The 23,347-nt window shown below is 39.8% G+C and overlaps 1 protein-coding gene, 1 non-coding gene and 1 pseudogene across 5 annotated transcripts in view; 2 read left to right on the plus strand and 1 right to left on the minus strand.

Moving 5' to 3' along the window:
• AFG1L (AFG1 like ATPase) overlaps positions 1-23,347 on the plus strand; it is a 166,523-nt gene that overhangs the window by 8,209 nt on the left and 134,967 nt on the right. For all 4 annotated transcript variants that reach the window (XM_045544129.1, XM_045544130.1, XM_045544131.1 and 1 more), the window contains exon 2: positions 13,559-13,782. In XM_045544129.1, the coding sequence (XP_045400085.1) occupies positions 13,559-13,782 (224 nt within the window). The remainder of the gene's footprint in view (positions 1-13,558; positions 13,783-23,347) is intronic.
• On the minus strand, positions 3,210-3,272 carry LOC123633739. The gene has a single exon (XR_006733748.1). It is a non-coding gene; the product is annotated as a U7 small nuclear RNA (small nuclear RNA).
• On the plus strand, positions 6,180-6,491 carry LOC123633135 (annotated as a pseudogene).

Raw genomic sequence — 23,347 nt, forward strand, 5'->3', positions numbered from 1 at the left:
TTTCTATTTAAATCAAAAACACTCTCTTAAAGCCCCTAAATCAGCCTTTTATAAATAAAGTAAATCATCTTGTGATGCATTCCTTGATGATGGCTTATGTTGTTTTTCTAAAGAAAGAGTTTAATTAAGATTTGATTTTCTTCTGTTCTGCACTTTGTTTATTCATCACTGTATCAAACATAGGTCTTTAATGTCACTGATAAAGTCTAACTTTTTGGGTCATTGATGACCATTGCAGTTTTCAGAAAAGCAGCTGAATATTTATCATTTGGGCATGATTAGAACATAATAGAGCATAAATGGGCTGCCTATGACCTTAGCATGGACTTCTGTCATGGCAGGAGAACATTTCTGGTCAGTGGCCACTGTTTACAGTGTGTTAAAATCAACACAAATGTACAAATAACTCATGAATAATTGTGAACACAGTATTTGAATGGATGTTTAATAAATATGCATTAAAAATCTAATTACAGTAATGAAGTTTAGAGCTGAAATTTTAATCCAGCCCTTTAGAAATATTAAACGTGCTTTTCCTGATTGTGCATTTTTCTCACAGCAGTTGGGTAAACATTTTAAACTGGAAATCTAAAATTCCTTATATAGTTTTGATTTCATTTAACTAAGCATGTGTTCTTTTTGGCAACAATCTTCTTTCTCTTTGTGAAGAAGTGAAGCTTTATTCCATAACTGTTACTTTGAAGAATTTTGATCAGTTCTGTTTTAGAACTGGTGAACATAACATGTGGGATACCAGATGACTAATAAAACCTGACCTGGAAAGACTAGATTGTGGTTTTGGTTTCATTCTATAGTACTGGATCAATCATTTAATTTGGTATTTCCATTCCTTATGTGTAAAATGGGATTAGTTATCCTAACTCTACCTTCCTCGCAGATCATTTATGAGGCTCAAATAAGTTACTATAGGAGAAGGTCCTTTGAAAACTGTAAGAAATGTTACATATGTGGCTATGCTAGGAATAATTGAAATATTAGTGCTGACATGCCAGAGGTGGTGGAATCCAGTCAGTGAATAGAAATGGAATGAACTCAACTGTATACAGAATTACTAAAGTCATTTTAATTCTGGAGAGACTTACTTATATTAACAATGGCTCTCATATTATCCTGGATGGAGCTGGAGCCCATTTCACTTAAGTGAAGTATCACAAGAATGGAAAAACAAGCACCACATGGACTCACCATCAAATCAGTGCTAATTGATCAACACTTATGTGCACATATGGTAGTAACATTCATCAGGTGTTGGGCAGGTGGGAGGGAGGAGAAGGGAATGGGAATATTCATACCTATTGGGTGTGCTGCGAAATGTCAGGGGATGGCCACGCTTGTAACTCTGACTTGGATGGGGCAAAAGCAATATATGTGACCTAAACATTTGTACCCCTGTAATATTCTGAGATTTAAAAAAATCCAATTAAAAAAAAAAACAATGGCAAAGGGCCTGATCTGATTTCAGTGCTTTGAATTCTAGAAAATGCACTTTCAGTTTTTCTAAGATTGTGCAAAGGGCTTCTGTAGATAACCAGGGGTGGTTTTGTTCTCCTGGACTTAACCATCTTTTCTCTGGATACTCTGAACACCTATAGGTTCTTAGAAATTATGAATTATTTCTTTCGTTCTGATATTTGAAAGAAAGCTGCTGAATTTGATTTATAGGATGCAGGTAAATCACTAAGGTAAATTGTCTTCATTTAGTAAGAAGTGGATACTGTTTTCAAAAGGAACTGGAGTAGTGAATTACTTGCTATGCAACAAGATATAAAAATAGCATTTCATAGAATCATAGAATATTAGAGCTGAAGAGGACCTCTGGGTTATGTAGTCAGACAATGTTAGATAAGTATGTAGTTTCTGCCTTAACTGTTTCTCTTTGAGGCATCCTATTAATTTTTGTATAGCCCTAATTGTGAGAAAACTTTAAGTAGGCCGAAATTCGAGCTTTTCTCTAACTTCTCTCCATTCATCTTGCATCTTTCCCCAGGAGCAACATATATAACTCTATTCCTGATTCCACATATGGCAGCTCTTTTAACATATTAAGACTGATAGTGGGCCGGGCGCGGTGGCTCATGCCTGTCATCCTAGCACTCAGAGGCTGAGGAAGGAGGATTGGTTGAGCTCAGGATATCGAGACCAGCCTAAACAAGAGTGAGATCCCCCTGCTTTCCGGCCCCATCTCTACTAAAAATAGAAAAAAAAATTAGCTGGGCAGCTAAAAATAGAAAAAGTTAGCCGGGTGTGGTGGTACATGCCTGTAGTCCCAGCTACTCGGGAGGCTGAGGCAGGAGGATTGCCTGAGCTCAGGAGTTTGAGGTTGCTGTGAGCTAGGCTGACGCCACCGCACTCTAGCCCGGGCAACAGAGTGAGACTCTGTCTCAAAAAAAAAAAAAAAAATTTTGTGTATGATGTTAGGTTGGGGTTAATATTCCTTTCCTCTCCTCTCCTCTCCTCTCCTCTCCTCTCCTCTCCTCTCCTCTCCTCTCCTCTCCTCTCCTCTCCTCTCTTTTCTTTTCTAAGATAGGGTCTTCCTCTGTTGCCCAGGCTAGCAATGGCATCCTCATACTGCACTACAACCTCACACTCCCAAACTCCTGGGCTCAAGTGATCCCCCTGCCTCAGCCTACCACGTAGCTAGGACTAATGGCTCATGCCTAAATTTTCTGTTTTTTTTGTTTTTTGTTTTTTCTGTAGAGAGGGGGGTCTTGCTGTATTGCTCAGGCTGGTCTCAAACTCCTGGGCTCAAGCGATCCTCCCCCTTCAGCCTGGCAAGAGCTAGGGTTACAGGTGTGCACTACGGCTCCATGTTTCATTTTTTTCTTTACCTCACATTGATATCCAGGTGAGTCCAGAACATTTTTTGAATAGAGTATCTCTTTTTTTTTCTGGGCTACTGCAGTGCCACTTTTGACATAAATCAAGTGACCATATATATGTGGGCTTCTATTTTGTTACATTTGTCCATTCTTTTACCAGTATCACACTGTCCTAATTCTGTAGCTTTAAAATACATCTTAATATCTGGCTATGTAAGTCCTCCAACTTTGTTCTTTTTCAAGATTGACTAGACCTGAGCTGTCTGATACCATAGCCATTTATCACATGTGGACACTGAGTACTTGAAATGTGTAATATGACTGGGGAACTAAATTTTTAATTTAAGTTTAGTTAACTTAAATATTAAATTTTTTCTACCAGTGAAAACCAAAAAACCTGCTAGATAAATTCTAAAAGAGCTGTAACTATTAAATATAAATTTTTAAAAGTTGGTTGGGTTCAATGGGTCACACCTGTAATCCCAGCACTCTGGGAGGTGGAGGCGGGAAGGTGGCTTGAGGCCAGGAGTTTGAAGACCAGCCTGACCAAGAATGACCTTGTCCCTACAAAAAAACCAGAAAAATTAGCTCGGCATGGTGGCACACACCTGTTGTCCCAGCTACTTGAGAGGCTGAGGCAGGAGGATTGCTTGAGGCCAGGAGCCTGAGGCTGCAGTGAGCTATGATGATGGCACTGCACTCTAGCCCAGGCAACAGAGCGAGACCCTGTCTCAAAAAAAAAAACAAACCAAAAAACGGTTATCTATAGAGATACTGAATCCAGTCCAACCTAACACAGCAAAGAACACACTGCCCCCAATTTCCTCTTGCTATTATCACTCTGGCTGTATGGAAACAGTGTCAATACAATTAAGTGTTATGACATAAGTCAAGATTATGATTGTCTTCCTGTGTCAACAATATTTCCCCTCATGTTCTAAAGATGCCTGCAGCAGTCCAGGTATCCTGACTTCACAGGTAAAAGTATGAAAGCAGGCAAGAGTGAACCCCTGTCCTGGTCTTCTTTTGAAGAGCATGGGGTAGATTTTGCTATAGGCTGGCTTCTTCCCCTTAGGCATCATTGGCCAGAGTGGTGATCACATGCTCAGTCTGCCGTGGAGAACAACATTAGCACGATTGAGAAATGGTGGTCAGGAGGGGAACCCAGAGGGTGTTACTCCAGAGCCCATGTTCCTTCCACTGTAACATCCTGCATCCCTGCTATACTTGTGGGGACAAATGCTGACTCTGCTACTTCCTGGCTATGGAAACAGGTAAAGGTTACTTAGTTAGCCTCTTTGTGCTTTGTTTCATGATCTTTAAAGTAGAGATAATATTAATACTTATAGAGTAATCCTGAAGATCAAATGAGTTAATATATGTAAAGTACTTAGAAAAAGTATTAGTGTCAGATACTTGTAAGTACTCAGTAATGGTTAGCAGTTGTAGCTATGTGATCTTCGTCAATTAATTTCACCTGCAATGCTAACTCTTTGGTCCAAATCATAGACATCTCTTAACTATTTGAATAATCTCCTAACCTCTGCTTCCACTTTTTAAAAAAATATAATAGCTTTATTGAGATATAATTCACAGACTGTAAAATTCACCCATTCTGTTTCCACTTTGCATTCCTATACTCTTATTTTCTATAAACAGAGTAATCTTTGTGGTCCCAGGTACTCAGGAGTTTGAAGCGGGAGGATCGCTTGAACCCTGGAGTTTGAGTCCAGCCTGGGCAACATAACGAGACCCTGTATCTAAGTAAAAAAAAAAAAAAAAAAAATTATGTCATACCCTGAGCAAAACCTTCTACTTGTTCTCAATTGTACTTAAAAATCTTCATTATGTACCATGGCTTTCAAGGCCCTGTAGGATCTGGTCCTTATCTCCTTTCCAACCTCATCTTGTAGCACACTCCACATTGTTTATTTGCATCAGCCATATATACTTTATTTCTCTTCCTTAAAAATGCAAAGATTATTTCCACTTCCCATTTGCCCCAGCTGTTCTCTCAGCCGGGATATTCTCTGCGGTCTTCCTCAGGGCTTCTTTGTTGGCATTCAGGTGAAAGGCTTTTCCTGATAATCTATAGGAGTTTCTAGTCATTCCCTTGCACAGTGCTTCTTAAACTTTGTATATATGAAACACCTAGGTATTTTGTTAAAAAGGCAAATTTTGATTCAGAGGCCTGGGTTAGGGCCTCAGATCTGTATTTCCATTCAGCTCCCTGGGAATGCCTGTGCTGCGGGTCAGAGTTTCATCAATGTGCTATCACAACCTGATACTTTCTTGGTCATTTCTTGTTTAATTTTCTGTCTTCCCTCTGACTAGAATAAAGGCTCCACAAGGAAAGGAATTTGTTTTGTTTGGTGCTTTTTCACCCATGTCAAGAATAGTACCTTGACATACTGTTGGTTCTCAACAAATGAGAGTGAATGAACAAAATTGTCCATGGCTTTTTAAGTTATTTGTGTAATAGGATTATTGTGAGTATTAATAAAAAGAATGATGTCAAGTTACTTAACCTAGTCTCTCGCATACATTCCCATCTGTATTCTCATGCTCAGTAAAGGTGTTCCATAAATGTGAATTGCTATTAATAGACTTTCCTTCCAAAACTCTTAAATTTTGACAATTCCTTTTTAAAAAGTGTTACTTAACCTGTTTTTTTCCCACAGGCTTGTTTGAAAATCTGAAGGCCATATATATTTAAAGGTCTTGCCTCAGAAAAAACACACACACACAATTTTCTTTCTTTTAAAAAATTAATTAATGAATTAACAAATAATAATTGTATATATTTATGGGGTACACTCTGATGTTTTGATGAATGTATACATTCTAGAAAGAGTAAATCAAGCTAATTAACATATCCATCACTTCACTTCCTTATGTTTTTGTGGTGAGAATGTTTAAAATCTTTTAGTAATTAAAAAATATATAATACATAATTTTCTTTTAATTTCAGGAGCTTCCCAGATACCTCTCTTCCCTTATGTCTGTCATGGACCCTAAACTCCAGACCTTCTTCAAAGAAACCCCTGTGCTTATTCTATAACAATTCTTGTTAGGGCTATTAGTGACAATTTGGATTGCCTCTTCTTTTTACATTGTAGGCTACCATGTGCCATTAGAGCATAGTTATGATTTATTATATTATTTGTTAATGTAGTAAGGTTAGTTAAGTGGAGCATAGTAGCATAGACTTCGGGACTCCAGAACTTCAGGAGAATTTTATTCGTTCCAAACTTACATTTTAAGATGAAAACTTAAAAATTGGGGAAAATTGCTTCTTTCCCTGCAAATGGCACTCCTGCAGAAATGGGTAAAAAAGAAATGGTGAGAATTCTTAAAATCTGGTAGACTTTCCATAAGAAGTGTGGCAAGCACCAACCTTACAATACATTCTCTGTATGCCCCAGGAAAGAGGAATTACAGCAGCAGGCAGAGAGGCTATCATGGGCAGAATAAGCTGATTTTCCAGAAAAAAAGCTAAAAATACAAAGAAGATTGTGCTGAGGCATGAATGCCTTGAGCCCAACTGCAGATCTAAGAGAATGCTGGTCAGTAAGAGATGCAAGCATTTTGAACTGGGAGGATATAAGAAGAGAAAGGGCCATGTGATACAGTTCTAAGCTTCATCTTTTGTTTTATTATGAAGACAAAATCATGAGGTTACATTTACTTTAAAAAAATTGGGGGAAATAAAAGCAATTACAACTATACTCAAAGCCTGAAGAAAGTCATTTTTTTCCCCTAGGGAAGGAAAACTAAATAGAAGTAATTGTTAAAATATCTAGAAAGTTATAAGAGATTTTTCAGATCTAGGACACCAAGATATTTAATAAATCTTATAGCAAGTGGGCTATGGAGTATAGTAGGATCTTCCTGAAACTTAATTTAGGAGAAAGTAGTAAAATAAGGTACAAAATTGAAGTATTAGAATAGTATAGACTTTTTAGGCCTCTAAAATCTTCCATTTGTGTTTGTAGATCAGTGTGTGGAACTTCAGAATGGCATTTTCCCACTGTCCATTTGGAGTACAATAAGGCAAATTAATACAAATCAAAATAATATGGCAGCAGCATCACATAATTTGTGTACACTGATGTAGTAATAGATTTAATTTAGTGCAGCTTTTGAGAAGTCTTTTGTATTTCAATTTATACAGCTGCTATCCAGGGCTAAGCTGGCCAGTCTCTCAGTCTTGAGTGTCTTGCCTGACTGATTCTCATTTTGTCTCTGCCGACTAGCTGAATTTATGCCTCATCTTCAGTGCACCTTGGTTTTATTTTTTGAAAAATGGGAATGAAGTATACACTACTACGTAAAGATGTTAGGCTAGTAAAAATAAAAGAAGTGAAGGACTTTAAACCTCTTCAAAGGCAGATGCCAAGAGAAACATGCTTTGCCCACGATCCTAATATTTCCTATGAATAATTTTTAAAAGTTAGATATCTTACAGTTGTAAACAGGAAGAATATGACAACTGAGGAATAACTGGACTTGGCAACAATGGGCCATAGGTCACTTTGGAGAAGCCATCTAAGGTAGAAATCTGAGCACAGTGTGTTGGGAAGTGAGCTGGATGTGGGGAAGTGGCCACAAAAAGCAATGGTGACTCTTTTAAGTGGTTTGGCTGTGAAGGGAAGGAGGGAGGGCAGATATCCCATGACTGTGGGGCCAAGGAGGTTTTGTTGTTGTTTTTAAAGATGTGCAAGCGTTGGGACAATGGGAAGCGACCAATAGAGAGGGGAAGTTGCTGACATTGTACGGGGTGGTTAATGAGGAGAAGGAGATCTTTGAAAACCTTGGAAGGGAGGAGATTAAGAAATATTTAATAAGCGCCTACCATGTACCAGGCACTGTTTGCTGGGGAATACAGCATTGAACAGAGCAGACAAAAATCCCTGCCCTAAAGAGCATACATTTTAGTCTAGAAACAGAAAACAAAAAGGTAAGTTATATGACATTTAGCATAACTAAATCTAGTAGGTTTTTGTCTAGCATTTAAAAATATATGTGTGTATATATATTTTAAAGACTGTATCATGTGTGGAGAGATTATTTTTTCTTACTATTTCATACTTTTACTAAATCTCTTATTTCATGAAAGTTTTTTTCAGTTATATTTATGTACGTGTATATTAGGTCATAATATTAAAAAAGGGTCTAAAAAGCTCGAAAGCCACTGATTAGAGGAAAAGTAAAGGTATTAATAGTCTTTGATGGAAGGAGAAATAGCTCCTAAACTGTAAAGTAAGGGAAAGAGAAAAGGATGGGGGTAGATACAGTTGAGTTTGGAAGTTTGGCAGTGGGAAGCTGAGGGACCTTGAAGGATGAGTGGGAGTTTATGGAGCAGAAATTGGGCTGGCAGAGGGTTGGAGAATGACTAGGCAGGGCGATCTATTAATATATGAACAAAGGTGTGACTAAGAAATGAAAGAATGGAAAATGTTTGAGACATGGTAGGTAATCCAGTTTGGCCAGAAGGCAACCCACATTATTGAATCTATCTTTGCATTTTTAATCTTACCCAGCTCCCTAACATTTCTGTTATTGTCCATCCTAATTTGGGCCTGTGTCATTTCCCACTTAGAATAGTTTCATAACCAGTGTCTGTGCTAAAATTTATTATACCTGCCACTGCCAGATAATCTTTATCTATTAACAAACACTTCAATTTTTTGTCCCTCTACCCCCACTTAAAAAACAAAAAACAAAAAAACTTTGATATTCCCCATTATTCCATTACATGTGGCAGGTACTCAATCATTTCTTTTTTTTTTTTTTTTTTTTTTTGAGACAGAGTCTCACTTTGTTGCCCTGGCTAGGGTGAGTGCCGTGGCATCAGCCTAGCTCACAGCAACCTCAAACTCCTGGGTTTAAGGGATCCTACTGCGTCAGCCTCCTGAGTAGCTGGGACTACAGGCATGCGCCACCACGCCCGGCTAATTTTTTCTATATATATTTTTAGTTGTCCAGATAATTTTTATTTCTATTTTTAGTAGAGACGGGGTCTTGCTCAGGCTGGTCTCAAACTCCTGACCTCGAGTGATCCACCCGCCTTGGCCTCCCAGAGGGCTAGGATTACAGGCGTGAGCCACTGTGCCCGGCCACAATCATTTCTTGTATCAATGGAGAATAGAGGGAAAGTAGTCTGGAAAATGCAATCTGGGGCTGTTCCGTGGATTTCTTGAACCCCAGAATGAGGATACTATTGTGGTGTCAAGGGTGCCGAAGACTACCCTGACTACCCCCAGGTTTTGTAATTCTCTAGGAGGACTCACAAGACATAGTCATACCCACAGCTATGATTTATTGCAGTGAAAGGATACAGAGCACAGTCAGCAAAGTGAAAAGGTACATGTACATGGGACTCACGAAGTCCAGAGGAATCCAGGCACAATCTTCCAAGAGTTCTCTCTTGGTGGAGTCACACAGAATATGCTTAATTCCCCAGCAACTAATTAGACAACAGATATGAAATGTTGTGTACCAGGGAAGCTCATTAGAAATTCAGTGCCTAGGGGTCTTATCAGGGGGTAGTCACATAGGTACCCTCTGTCTAGCATGTACCAAAATTCCAGACTTACAGAAGGAAACTAGGTGTTCAGCATAAACCACATTGTTTGTACATTATACAAACAGTTTAGGCACAATGAGTCACTCGTATCACTTCTGGGAATGGTGGGAGCACTCTTGAAATTCAAGTTCCCAGACACCAGCTAGGGCCAATCTTGCAAACAGGCCTTTCTATCTATGGACAGCAGTCCCAGACCTGCTGTGATAACCCTTTCTGCACACTATTTGTACTTAGTGTGATCTTACAGGGTGGGGAAGTGGCCTCAGGGGCTGTTGGGAAATGGAAAGATGTGAGTGTAGGAATGAGTAGGATATGAAGAGGGTGGGATTTTCTGTCCCCCGCTTCTTTTTTTTTTTTTTTTTTTGAGACAGAGTCTCTGTTACCCTGGGCTAGAGTGCCGTGGCATCAGCCTAGCTCACAGCAACCTCAAACTCTTGGGCTCAAGCAATCCTACTGCCTCAGCCTCCCCAGTAGTTGGTGGGAGATATTTTAGAGATGGTGGTAGTGGTAAATTTGGGGCAGTGGAGGTGATGGGAGGCAGGGAGTCTACTGTGATAGTCCAAGGCAGGGATAATGAGAACCCGAACTGGGGTGGTAGGATAAGGAAGGAAAATAGGAAATGGATTAGAGGGTGTTTAGGATGTAAAACTGAGTAGCATTGATGATTGATTGGCTTGAGAACCTGTTGAGGAGTGGGGAACGGGGTTGTGGGATGAAGGGGAAGAAGTTAGTATTACTCTAAGGTTTCTACCTTGTTTGACTCCAGAAATAAAGGAGGGGGTGGAAAGAAGCATTTTTCTCTGGTTGTAAAAGTCTCAAATCCTCTGATACTATCTGGGTATCCAACAATTCTTCAGTTCTGACACCATCTATCTGAAGTGAGCATCCCCAGATATTCTTCTGGGAAGAGGCTTCTAACAAACAAACAAAAGAGATCCCCCAACTAAAGGGCTCAGTCCCACAAAATGCCTTCACTTTAGATGCCAGCTGCAAATGGAGTGCCCAGGCTACCCCCACATCTACCTGGCTAACTGCAAATTTGGGGATTCCCACATCCTCCCTCCCCTTCATCTTTGATAATTTGCTAGAATGGGCCACAGCACCTAGGAAAACACTTATGTTTACTGGTTTATTATAAATTACAAAACTCAGGAACAACTAAATGGAGAGTTGCATAGGGCAAGGTATGCCACCCTCCCAGGACCTAGATGTGTTCGCCAACCCAGAAGCTCTCCAGATTTTCTTCTTTATGAGCGTTTAGGCCGGGCTTGGTGGCTCATGCCTGTAATCCTAGCACTCTGGGAGGCCAGGGTGGGAGGATCGCTTGAGGTCAGGAGTTCGAGACCAGCCTGAGCAAGAGCGAGGCTAAAAATAGAAATACCCGTCTCTACTAAAAATAGAAATAAATGATCTGGACAGCTAAAAATATACATAGAAAAAAATTAGCCAGGCATGGTGGCACATGGCTGTAGTCCCAGCTACTCGGGAGGCTGAGGCAGAAGGATCGCTTGAGCCCAGGAGTTTGAGGTTGCTGTGAGCTAGGCTGATGCCATGGCACTCTAGCCCGGGCAACAGAGTGAGACTCTGTCTCAAAAAAAAAAAGAGTGTTTAAAGCCAGGTGCAGTTGCTTATGCTTGTAACCCCAGCAACTGGGGAGGCTAAGGCAGGAGGATCACTTGAGCCTAGGAGTTCTAGGCTGGTAAGCTATGATTGTGCCACTGCGCTCAGACTGGGTGACAGAGCAAGACCCTGTCCCCGCACCCCCCCCAAAAAAGAAAAAAAGATTGTTTATAGAGCCTAGTCTCCAGTCCCACCTTCCTTCCCGAGAAGTTGTTGGGTGGGGCTGAAAGTTCCAACCCTCTACTCACTTGGTCTTTCTGGCTACGGGCCCTGTCCGGAGGCTATCTAGGGGCTCCACCCTAGAGTCACCCATTAGCATGAACTCGGGAGAGATGGAAAGGGACTCATTGTGAATTACAAAGGATAGTCCTGTTACCCAAAATATCAAGATTGGAGTTTTTTCACTTGGCCAGTAGCAAACAACTCTCCATAAGGACTGGGTCTTGATCAGTAGGAGTTTTAATTGCAGTAAGTGAAGAGAGCACTGGGGACATTCTCCAAAGAAGTGTCTCCCCAGGGGAAAGTGGCATAGGGTTTTTATAGGGTAGTAGAGAAGGAAAAAGATGTGTCATCACAGGTAGGAGTGTAGTTCCCATTACGTATGCGTGGATCGTTTGTCATGCTAGACACAGGTCACATGTTATGTGATCAAGCTACAGCTCCTCCTGGGGTGGAGACTTCAGCCTGGTAATGAGGAAAGTTCACTTGAATTCATCTACAGGCTGCCTGGGTCTGTCATGAGCTAGTTTTAGCCAGCTGAGTAGCCTCATAAACAAAAGCTGCAGAACAGGTTGATCGCTCAAGTTGGTTGAATTCCTATAGTCCCTGGAGACCCTCCCTTCCTACTTACACCTCGGTTATTTTGGAATTAGGACCTCTATGCCAAGAACCAGGGACGAAGATCAAATATATTTTTTAGTATGCCACACTGGCAAATATCTCAAATTGCTGGGAACCTTTAGAGAACTCTAAAGCTATGTCTCCAGCTTCAACATTGAACCCAAGTCTTCTCCCTGATCCTATGAGGCCCAGTGTTCCAGGAAACCCTTAGATTCTCTTTTGTAGGCCTTAAGCACCCTGTATTAGTTAGGGTATGACTAAGGCTTGTGTAACAAGAGACCCCAAGATACACTGTTTTAAAAGCAATACAGAAGTTTATTATTGTTTTATATAAAAATCCAGGTAGGTGGTCCAGAGCTGGTTTGGCAGCTCAGCATTATTGGAGAACCAGGCTCCGTGTACCTTGATGCTCGCCTTTACTCAACATTCTGTGTGCATCCCGTTAGCTCTTCCAGCTGCAGTCATCACACTTTCATTCCAGGTAGAGGGAGAGTAGGAAAAAGGAAGCTGGAAAGATATGCCCCTTTTCTTTAATGGTGTATATGAGAACCACGTGTTTCCGCTCACATCCCATTGGTTAGAACCTGGTCACATGGGCAGGAAATATACTATGTACCTGGGCACCCCTGCCATCAGCTAAAACTTCTATTCCTATAGGGGGAACAGATAATAGACGACAGCCCTGCCTTATCCCCAACATTCATGGTATATTTAAGGCCTTTGCCCCCCCTCCTTTGGGAAAAATGTCGAATTAACATTGTGACTGTTAATTCATTTTGCTAAAGGAAGTAATTTTCATGTCATTGTAACAAAGAAAACATGATATTCAATGAAACTAATGAAATGCTGGCAAAGTACCTTTGAGAAATCTTGTTCTAAAAAATGTACCAGGTTGCTGCTGTTCATTGTTTATTGCTTCTAAAAAACAGGGAGTTACGTGCTCATTAAACTTAATCTTAGCCAAAAGGCCAAGAAGCGATTACCTGCTCATTAAACCTGCCCCAGATAATGAATGGAATTATGATTGCACCTCACCATGGCCAATCGTTTCTATTCCAGGACAGGCTAAAGAAAAGATCAGAACACCACTCTGCTTTGAAGCAGACACTCGTCTTCTGTCTCAGCTCTGTGTTCAACCCCCTAAAGGTTATGGAAACAGGGAAAAAAATTTATAAGCAGAGGGCTGAAATCAATGTAGTATTATCTGGCTGTTGTATTGTTTTGGGGTAGAGAATAAAGGTGCAGTAGAAAACCCTTGGGACTAAGCTCTAATTCTCTGCCTTGGTGCTTAAGAACCAGAATTGGGGCTAACTCAAAGAAAAGCAGCCCTCTTGCTTTTGGGAAGCAGTGATGAACCCAAGTGGCTTCTTTAGTGGATTGGTGGCAAAGTAGAGGCTCTGTGGCAGATTAGGCCTTCTAGAACAGAGGTTACAATTACAGTTTATTGTTTTGGGGTTTATGTCCTTTTATTAAAATAAAAATATTATAAATATATTTATTGTACAATCTGTTTTATATTATTTTTTAAAATCAAAATGACATTTACAAAAGCTGCTCAAATAGAAACACTTGTAACTAAAGTTTGAATGTGACCCTTAAGGAACATATGTAGAACACTATGAAATATCTTTAAGAAAGTCTAAAATTTTTTATATGTTTTTATTTATAGCCTATACAATTCAGACACCTGAGAGTGTGACCCCAACTGCTGCTTCAGAGACTTATTTGAAAGCTGTGGCTGTTTGCCACGGACCTCTGGACCACTATGACTTCCTGATCAAAGCTGACGAGCTAAAGGATGATGAACATCAAAGAAGAGTCATACAGTGTCTGCAGAAATTACATGAGGACCTTAAAGGATATAGTATAGAGGCAGAAGGCCTTTTTTCAAAGGTGAGGTTTGTGTGATATTAAAGATTGAACAGTTAAAGGTATAAGTGTTTTATGAAATGGACTCAATACAGTGGGGTACAATTGTGAGATAGCTTGAAAGTTTCCCACCAGTTTCTCTAAACAAATTCTGTTGGATTCTCACTCTTGGCCTCTTGATGTTCCATAGCTTTCTTTTACCTCTGGGGATTTGAACAGCTTCATATTTAGGTAATAAAAAATATAGTCCAATCTAAATGAAAACTTAGAAGTAATTCAGAGCTTTCACCTTACTTTAGCTCAGGCCTCACCCAGGGATCACTAGAGGCAAAGGAGGGGTGACCTGTTCTTCCCCTTCCTCTCCTCCTCCTTTCTCTGCTTACCTGGCTTCTTTAGGGTTAGAATGAGAAGAATAAGAGAGTCGAGCGAAACAGCAAGTTTTAAGTGACCAGTTACTTGTTGGGGCCTTTGTGTGGTGGATGCTGGCATACACGTGCTGTGCTGAGGGGCACATTGATGGGTTCTTCAAGACTCCCATGGGGACCTCCACACTGTTCCATTCTTTGACCTCTTATGACTCTGGGGAAGCATCTCACACCCCTGCATTCTCCTGGGACCCCCTTGCCCTTGTACTTAGCTTTCTTGGGTGGGGTTCTTTCAGGAAAGCTCTTGCTGGGTCACCTTTTATGGTGTCTGCTTAGGCCACAGGCAGCATAATATCTCCTTTCTCTAACCCCTGCTGCATGGGCATCTTCAGTTGGCATCCTGTCCTCAGACTTCTGCAGCAAGAAACAGGCACTAGTCTCTATCTTCATCCTGTACACCCCCCTTATCCTGGGGACACATGTCAAATTCTTCCATGAACTGTTCCACACTGTGCTTTGGTAGCTGCCTGTGCATTTCCATACCCAAGCAAACATCCAGCTGGGAGTGGGATGTTCATCTCTTCCTACACTCAACCCTAATCTCTTTGCATGCTTCTCTTGCAAACCTGTCGTACTTGGCATGAAGTATCTAGGGGAAATGCAGCAGCACTCCTTACCCAGCTAACAGCTCTCTACCTTGATCACTCTTTTCAGTTTCTGTTTGGCTTTAGGGTTGTTTTTGCCTTTTTTTTTTTTTTTAAAGTAATTCCTGCATGGATGTAACTAATACCTCTCTTCAGAGTGTGGAAGGAACTTGTCTTCCTGTGTCCTCAGCCTTGAGCTTTTACTGAAATTTTGTGACAACAGGAAAACTTCTATTCTTTATCCATTATAGAAGTCAGTGGGCTTATCTTTAAATTATGAGGAATATTAATAGTAATAAAAGTTAAAATGTGGTTCAACCTAAGGAACTAGTTTTCCTTTAATTGACTGCTCCCTCATCCTGCCAAATATTCTTTTTGTTTGTTTTTTTTTCTATTATTTTTTTTTTGAGACAGAGTCTCGCTCTGTCACCCAGGCTGGAGTGCAGTGGTGTCATCATAGATCATTGCAGCCTCAAACTCCTGGGCTCACACAATCCTCCTGCCTCAGCCTCCCATAGTAGTTGGGACCACTGGTGTACACCACCACGTCTAGCTATTTTTTTCTATTTTTATTAGAGACGGGGTCTCACTCTTGCTCAGGCTGATCTTGAACTCCTGACCTGAAGTGATGCTCCCGCCTCGGCCTCCCAGAGTGCTAGGATTACAGGTGTGAGCCACTGTGCCTGCCCCCAAATATTCTTTTATTGTAAGGTCTTTAGAAGAGAGGCACTGTATGGCCGGGTGCGGTGGCTCATGCCTGTAATCCTACCACTCTGGGAGGCCGAGGCGGGCGGATCGTTTGAGCTCAGGAGTTCGAGACCAGCCTGAGCAAGAGCGAGACCCCATCTCTACTAAAAATAGAAAGAAATTATCTGGCCAACTAAAATATATATAGAAAAAATTAGCCGGGCATGGTGGCACATGCCTGTAGTCCCAAGCTACCCGGGAGGCTGAGGGAGGCTGAGGCAGTAGGATCGCTTGAGCCCAGGAGTTTGAGGTTGCTGTGAGCTAGGTGGATGCCACGGCACTCACTCTAGCCCAGGCAACAAAGCGAGACTCTGTCTCAAAAAAAAAAAAGAAGAAAGACACTGTATAACATACATTAGTAGTACTTTATTTAAAAACTAATGAAAGTATTTTTACTTTTTAAAAAGCATCGAGATCTCTAGAGTAAGCTGGCTAAGAAAAGGAGGATAAAAAATAAAAATAAATAAATAAATAAAAAGCACTGAGAGAATAATTAAATAGTTTTGTTTTTTTTTTTTATAAAGAAAAAGGCTTCCGGACTGGGTGTGGTGGCTCACGCCTATAATCCTAGCACTCTGGGAGGCCAAGATGGGTGGATTGTTTGAGCTCAGCAGTTCGAGACCAGCCTGAGCAAGAGCGAGACTCCATGTCTACTAAAAATAGAAAGAAATTATCTGGCCAACTAAAAAATATATATAGAAAAAATTAGCCGGGCATGGTGGCACATGCCTGTAGTCCCAGCTACTCGGGAGGCTGAGGCAGAAGGATTGCTTAAGCCCAGGAGTTTGAGGTTGCTGTGAGCTAGGCTGACGCCACGGCACTCACTCTAGCCCGGGCAACAAAGCGAGACTGTGTCTCAAAAAAAAAAAAAAAAGAAAGAAAGAAATTATATGGACAACTAAAAACATATATAGAAAAAATTAGCCGGGCATGGTGGCACATGCCTGTAGTGCCAGCTACTTGGGAGGCTGAGGCAGGAGGATCTCTTGAGGTTGTTTAAGGTTGCTCAGTAGTTTGAGGTTGCTGTGAGCTAGGCTGACGCCACGGCACTCCAGCCTGGGCAACAGAGTGAGACTCTGTCTCAAAAAAAAAAAAAAAGAAAAAGAAAAAGGCTTCCATTGTGTTAACACATTTGGTTGAAAGGAACAGAGATTCATTTAGGTTACAGAAAGCAATGGAGATTTAGAATAAGATTCCACATGAACATTGCAATGAAGTGCATCTCCATTGCACAGCTAGGCCTCACGGTGGTCTTCCATGCATGTAATCCACTGTCCACTAGGTCCACTTGGTCCACTTAAGCTGCTATAACAAAATACCATAAACTGGGTAGCTTATAAACAACAAAAAATGGTTTCTCACAGTTCTGGAGGCTGGGAAACCCAAGATCAAGGTGCTGTTCCTGGCAAATTCAGTGTCTGGTGAGGGCCTGCTTAGCTGTTCATGGACAACTGTGTTTTCCCTGTGTCTTCATGTGGCTGAAGGACAAACGGTCTCCCTCAGGCCTCTTTTATGAAGGCACTAAACCCATTCATGAGGGCTCTGCTCTCATGACCTAATCACTGCCCCAAAGTCCTACCTTCTAATACCATCATCTTGGGGGTTAGAATTTGAATATATGAATTTTGGGGGGACTGGATGCAAACATTGAGACCATAGCATCCACTTACTCTGTTGTTCCTTTTCTCCTGTGTCTGTTTCTACTTTTGTTCATTCTACCAGCTTAATTCTTTCCTGTATCTGTGGTTTAAATTCCTGAGTGAACCTAACAGGCCAAGCAATCACTTCATCCCTGTGTGGGCAGAGCTTTCATACCATATTTCTCAGGGGCCACGAGCCACCATAACGATCAGATCTCTGCCCATGACACCACCCAGGGCTGCTCCCATAAGCATGGCAGTTTCCCTCAGAAAAGAACTGACTGTGTGTGGCCGGCACCACGATCGATCCGTCCAGCACACTGGTTAAAGGAAATATTGATGAACTATCATTTTTGATGACTAACATCTTTTCCACATATTTCCAAAAGTTTATAGGTGCCTAAAGGACTAAAAAGTTTAGCTGAGCTCAGTGGTGCACACCTATAGTCCCAACTACTTGGGAGGCTGAGGTAGGAGGATCGCTTGAGCCTGGGAGTTCTTGGCTTCAGGGCCTATGGTTGTGCCTGTGAATAGCCACTGTACTCTAGCCTGGGCAACATAGTGAGGCCACATCTCTAAAAAAAAAAATATATATATATATATATATTAAAAAAAAACAACCCAAAGAACTAAAAAGTTTGAATAAAACATAGACTGGTTATGTATTGCATATCTAATTATAGTTTGCAATAAAGGTGGGCTTTTAAATAAAATAACACCTTGGTTATGTGGCATAGCCAGGAAACAACATATTTTACTTAACTGGGTTTTTTGTTTATCTAAGAGTTAAATTGCCTTCGTGAATTTTATATCTTACTTCCTTCTTGGTCCTCTCCTTTTGGAAATACATTCCTTTTATCTCTCCTTACTCTGTGCCATCTCTAGGGCTCATCTTACTGAGGTTGGTGAACTTCCATCCAATCACAGGTATCATTTAATTATTAAGTTATCTGGTGGCCAATTCAATAACAGTGGTTTTTAAAAAATTGTTGGTGCTTCTTAGGGGTATTCTCCCGCACTCCACCTTTGAAATACGAGTTGTCTATGATGGGCCAGCCCAATGAATAACATTAGTTTCATTGTGTGGTTTACATCTAATGTAAATGGAAGGTTTGATACATTAGGTAGAGTTTCAGATGTGTCTAATGAAAGGCCGTATTTTTTAAATCCTAATGTATATGTAAATAAATGTTCAGTAGATAGCACAACCTCTCTTTGTAATAGTATTTGTCCTATAGTTCCTTAAGCCCACCTGATCTTTAAAACATTTAAAAAGATCCCAGAATTTAACATACTTTGAGACAAACACATATAAAACTTTAGTTTTTGAAAATTATAAAGATGACACAGATCTATTTCTTCTAAAAACAAACACTGATCTGCCAATTATCAGAGAAGGAAAATTTGGGCTATTAAGTTTTCCTGTGATAGAAGAACTTTATTTGTAGAGTTCTTCATCATGGTGCTATGGTTGGAATATTTGTTCCTCCAAAACTCATGTTGAAATTTACTTCCCTGTGTGGCAGTATTGAATAGGTGGGGCCTTTAAGAGGTGTTAGTCCATTCATAGGTTATCATGAGAGTACCACTGGTGGCTTTATAAGAAAAAGAAGAGAGACCTGAGCTAGCACATTCAGTCCCCTGGTCATGTCTGCAGTGTTCCCACCAGCAAGAAGGCCCTCACCTGGTACAGCCCCTCCACTGGGACTTCTCAGCCTCCATAATTATAAGAAATAAATTCCTTTTCTTTATAAATTATTCAGTTTCAGGTATTCTGTTATAGGCAACAGAAAATGGACTAAGACATCTAGTAAATAGGATAAATGATTTTATGGACTTTTGATTTTGTTTTCAATGCAGATGTTTAAACATTCATTATGATGAATTTATTTTTTTTCTCATTGTACTCCTAAGAAACTTCTTATAAGCTTATTCTATAATGTTAAAATAAAATGTACCTTCTAGGCTGGGCACAGTGGCTCATGGCTGTAATCCTAGCACTCTGGGAGGCTGAGGCGGGTGGATCATTTGAGCTCAGGAGTTCGAGACCAGCCTGAGCAAGAGCGAGACCCCCGTCTCTACTAAAAATACAAAGAAATTATATGGACAACTAAAAATAGATATAGAAAAAATTAGCTGGGCATGGTGGTGCATGCCTGTAGTCCCAGCTACTCGGGAGGCTGAGGCAGGAGGATTGCTTGTACCCAGGAGTTTGAGGTTGCTGTGAGCGAGGCTCATGCCACAGCACTGTAGCCTGGGCAACAGCATGAGACTCTGTTTCAAAAAAAAATGTACCTTCTTCACAAAATGCCAGATTTATTAATCAATATGAAAAAAATTGGTGGCAGACTATTAGACTATTTGACTATTTTTACCTACTTATGTAACAGTGTTTTCTGTAATAAACATTTGAAGAAGTTATGAGCAGATGACCATGCCATATGAGCAACAAACTATGAAGAATGAACACTTTACTTTTGTTATCCAATAAAACTTACAACCAGGTTAATCTGACACATTTAATGTATGCATAATTGTTATTGTGCTGTGAGGTAATTAGGCATAAATGGTAAGTAGTTCATGTAAATCACTATAATTAGAATTACTTTTACACAGCCAAATCAAGCATTTCTAGAGTCAGGGAGGGAAAGAATTAAATAGAGTATGGAGCTACTCTGAAAATCTCTGTTTCCATTAATCAGGGGTTTGCAGGCAGCCAGATTTTTTCCTCTCTTGCGAGGAGACAGCATAGCCCAAGAGACCTGGGAATTGGGAGCCATGAAACTCCTTTCTTTTTCCTCCTGCCTTCCCACCAGCTAATTTTCAGTTTTTCCCTTATGTGAAATTATTATTTCCCACTTCCTCTTATATTCTACGATCTTTTATTTGAACACCCCTCTCCCTACCCTCCCAAGAACAATGCACAGATGAAAAAGAGCTATTCAGTTCTACCATTGCAGTCAAAGCAGCCATAGGCAATACATATGTAAATGTATTCCAATAAGTCTTTACAAAAACAGGTGTCAGTCCAGATTTGGCCCATAGGCCATAATTTGCTGGCCCTACCTCTAGCTGATTGCTACCTGACTAGATTTGAGGGCTGGTAGGAGATTATTAATTATATTCAAAGTTCTACTTGAACTGTACCTGATCTAGCTTTCCAGTTTAATATTCCATTACTGCCTTGTATCCCTGCCTCTAGTCAACAGAGCTATTCATTCTTTCCATTATATAGACAAACAGACAAATAGAACAAAATACAAAGTCCAGAACATACATGGAAACTTGACATGTGATTGTATATCAGTGGAAAAAGGATGATCTATTCAATAAATGAGGGTGGGACCATCAGTTATATATATGAAGAGTGAAATATTAATGTAATTAGGTACCTACCTCTCCAGACACAAAAAATAAATTCCATGGAATTAATGTCCTAAACTTAAAGTGAAACTTTAGAACTTCTTAAAGGAAATACAGGGGAATAACTTTTAAGAACTTGGGAAAAGGAAGAATTTCTTATATAAGATGTGAAAGTCTAAATTATAAAGGTAAAGAGTGATATATTTGACTATATTAAAATTTAAAACCTTTAGTCAACAACAGGAACCATAGAAGGAGTGAAAAGGCAGACCATAGATCGGGAGAAAATATTTGCATAAAAATAATTAACTATGGATTGTTATCTAGAATATATAAAGAACTCCTACCAAATACTAGAAAAAAATTAAACAACCCAGTAGAAAAATGGAAAAAGTAGAGTCTGTTTTGTAGGAATAACAATCAGATGCCACAATGAATAAATAAATCAGGATGTGTTTATTATAAAATGGAATGTTACTTAGCATGGGGATGATAAACTTCAAATTCAGGTTGTTAATACTGAGGAGGGAGGGCACAAAAGGGGGCTTTAATTATATCTAATGCTTTATACTTAACTTTTGAAATAAGTATATGAAAATATAAAGATTTGATAAAGCTGGGTAATGAGTAACCAGGTGTTCCAAATATTCCATTATTTTTCCTGTTTATAATATTCCATTATAAAATATGTATTTATTTGAGATGGGGGTCTTACTATGTTGCCCAGGCTGGTCTCCTGGGCTTAAGTGGTCTTCCCGTCAGCCTCCCAGGTAGCTGGGATTACAGACGTATACCACTGTGCACAGCCATTTTTTAAGTGCAGTTGTGAGATATTATAACAGGTTAGTTGCCTTTATCATTTTGAGAAAATTACAACTTTTCTTGATAATGTAATTATAGAGTCTACTAGTCCAGCATTTTCTTCTTACAAGTAGACCAAGGAAGGGGAATTATTAGCACAGTGCTCAGAAAGCCATGTGAAATATCTTAGCAAGAGGTTTTTAGCAATGGGATTTTTTTCCTCTTTCTGAAATTCCATAAGCTGAATACATATAAATCTGATCACACTATTCTGCTGTTTAAGGCTTGCAGTGCCCTCAGGATAAAGTACAAAGCTGTTAACATGTTCTACGAGGTCCTGGAGAGCCTGATCCCTGCCCCTTGCAGCCTCATCTGCCATTGTTCTCTGCTGGCAATAAAAGCACCAGCTATGATGAGCTACTTGGACAAGACTGGGACCTTATTTTGTCTCTGGGTCTTTACTGTAGCTGCCCCCAATCCTTTGTTATGGCCCATCTCATATTGCCCACTTGGTGACCACAAACTTCTTTGGTAGATACTCTCTTTCTTTTCTTGGTCTTCCGGGCCTGAAGAACTCAGCTCCTTGCTTGGCACAGAGTAGGTGCTCAATGCTCAATTCATGTTTGTGGAATGAATGGAATATGAGTAAATAACAAAGCCATCACTGAAGACACAAAATAATTCTTTGCTGACTCTGAAGGCAGTTGTTCTGATGGCTGTGAGCCTATCCATGTGTCTATGTGTGAGTGTAGGTGTCTCTGTGAGTTCCTACATCCATGTGTCTCTCTGTGAATGTGTCTGTGTTCTCATTGCTCCTTAGCGTTAGTTCTTAGCAATTCCAGAAGATGCTTGGAAGTCTAGTTTAATTTATCAAATTCAGAACCTCAGTAGAGTTCAGAATGAGGGATATTTTCCACATCTTTTTTTTGATGAACTCCAGATTGGTTTGAGAATTATGCTTGTGTCCTGGACATCCTCCTGAAATAGTACTGGACTGGAGTAGACCAGGCCTAGCAGAGCTTCACCTAAGCTAGGCCAGGATCAGAATATTCAGGTAGGAGCCAGTAAACGTGGAAAGATTTGCTGGAGAAATTGCCTCCTGTCATTTGTCTTCCAGTGGCACATATAGGAAGTTATAAATGTCTGTTGCTTGAATGCCCAAGGCATGAGAAAATCATTTGCATTTTAAAATTCTATTATAATCAGAAATTGAGCCATTTCTTATGCTAGATGTTTTAGTTTTAAGCGCCCCCTCCAACACTAGTTATTTAGATACTTAAGTAGGCTTAATTATACTAGTAAACTGAACAAGTTGATATACATTAGGTTACTGGGGTTCTTTTGCAAATCAGGAAAGGCATTTAAAAAACATTTTCATTTAAAGAGAATTTATGGGTGCTAACATATAGTTCAGCTTTTTAGTTTTTAAAGATCTTCATTGAAACCTGAAATGATCTACTTTTATCAAAAAGGGGTCCATGTTGAGAATGATATAATGCCAGTTTTTAAAAGATGTAATTATGCTCAGCATTCCAGCTGGAATCATTGTTTCTGATTCTATCATTTTGGGAGATAATAATGCAATGGTGGGGGCAGTGGGGAGAAACAGGAAAAGTAGTATTCCTGCATTTTAAACAAATTGAAAACAACACTTTTAATTTTAACAGCACTACCCCTATTATCTTAATTGTCCTAATGGAAATTATTCCAGTGTAGCAGGTGGATAGTAATCCAGAAAGGCAGAGGACATGCTATTTTAATTTATAACTTTGGCGAGAATCACATTGGATTATTTTTTAATGCTAGAATTTTAATATTGTAGAGAACAATGGATAAAGTTAAAATCACTAAATCAAAATATTTATAATGATGGATGACAAATTTTTTTCTTTTTTAGTTTGCAGCAGTTAGAATAAAGGAGTAGTTTTGATAATAGTTTTGAAAGCAAATGTCTAGAATGCAAATATTTTTGATTAATTTTAGATTTAGTTCAAAAGTAAAAGTAATACAGTAATTAGTTACCTTACCA

This window comes from Lemur catta, chromosome 2 (assembly GCF_020740605.2).
Source record: "Lemur catta isolate mLemCat1 chromosome 2, mLemCat1.pri, whole genome shotgun sequence".
Taxonomy (NCBI): domain Eukaryota; kingdom Metazoa; phylum Chordata; class Mammalia; order Primates; family Lemuridae; genus Lemur; species Lemur catta.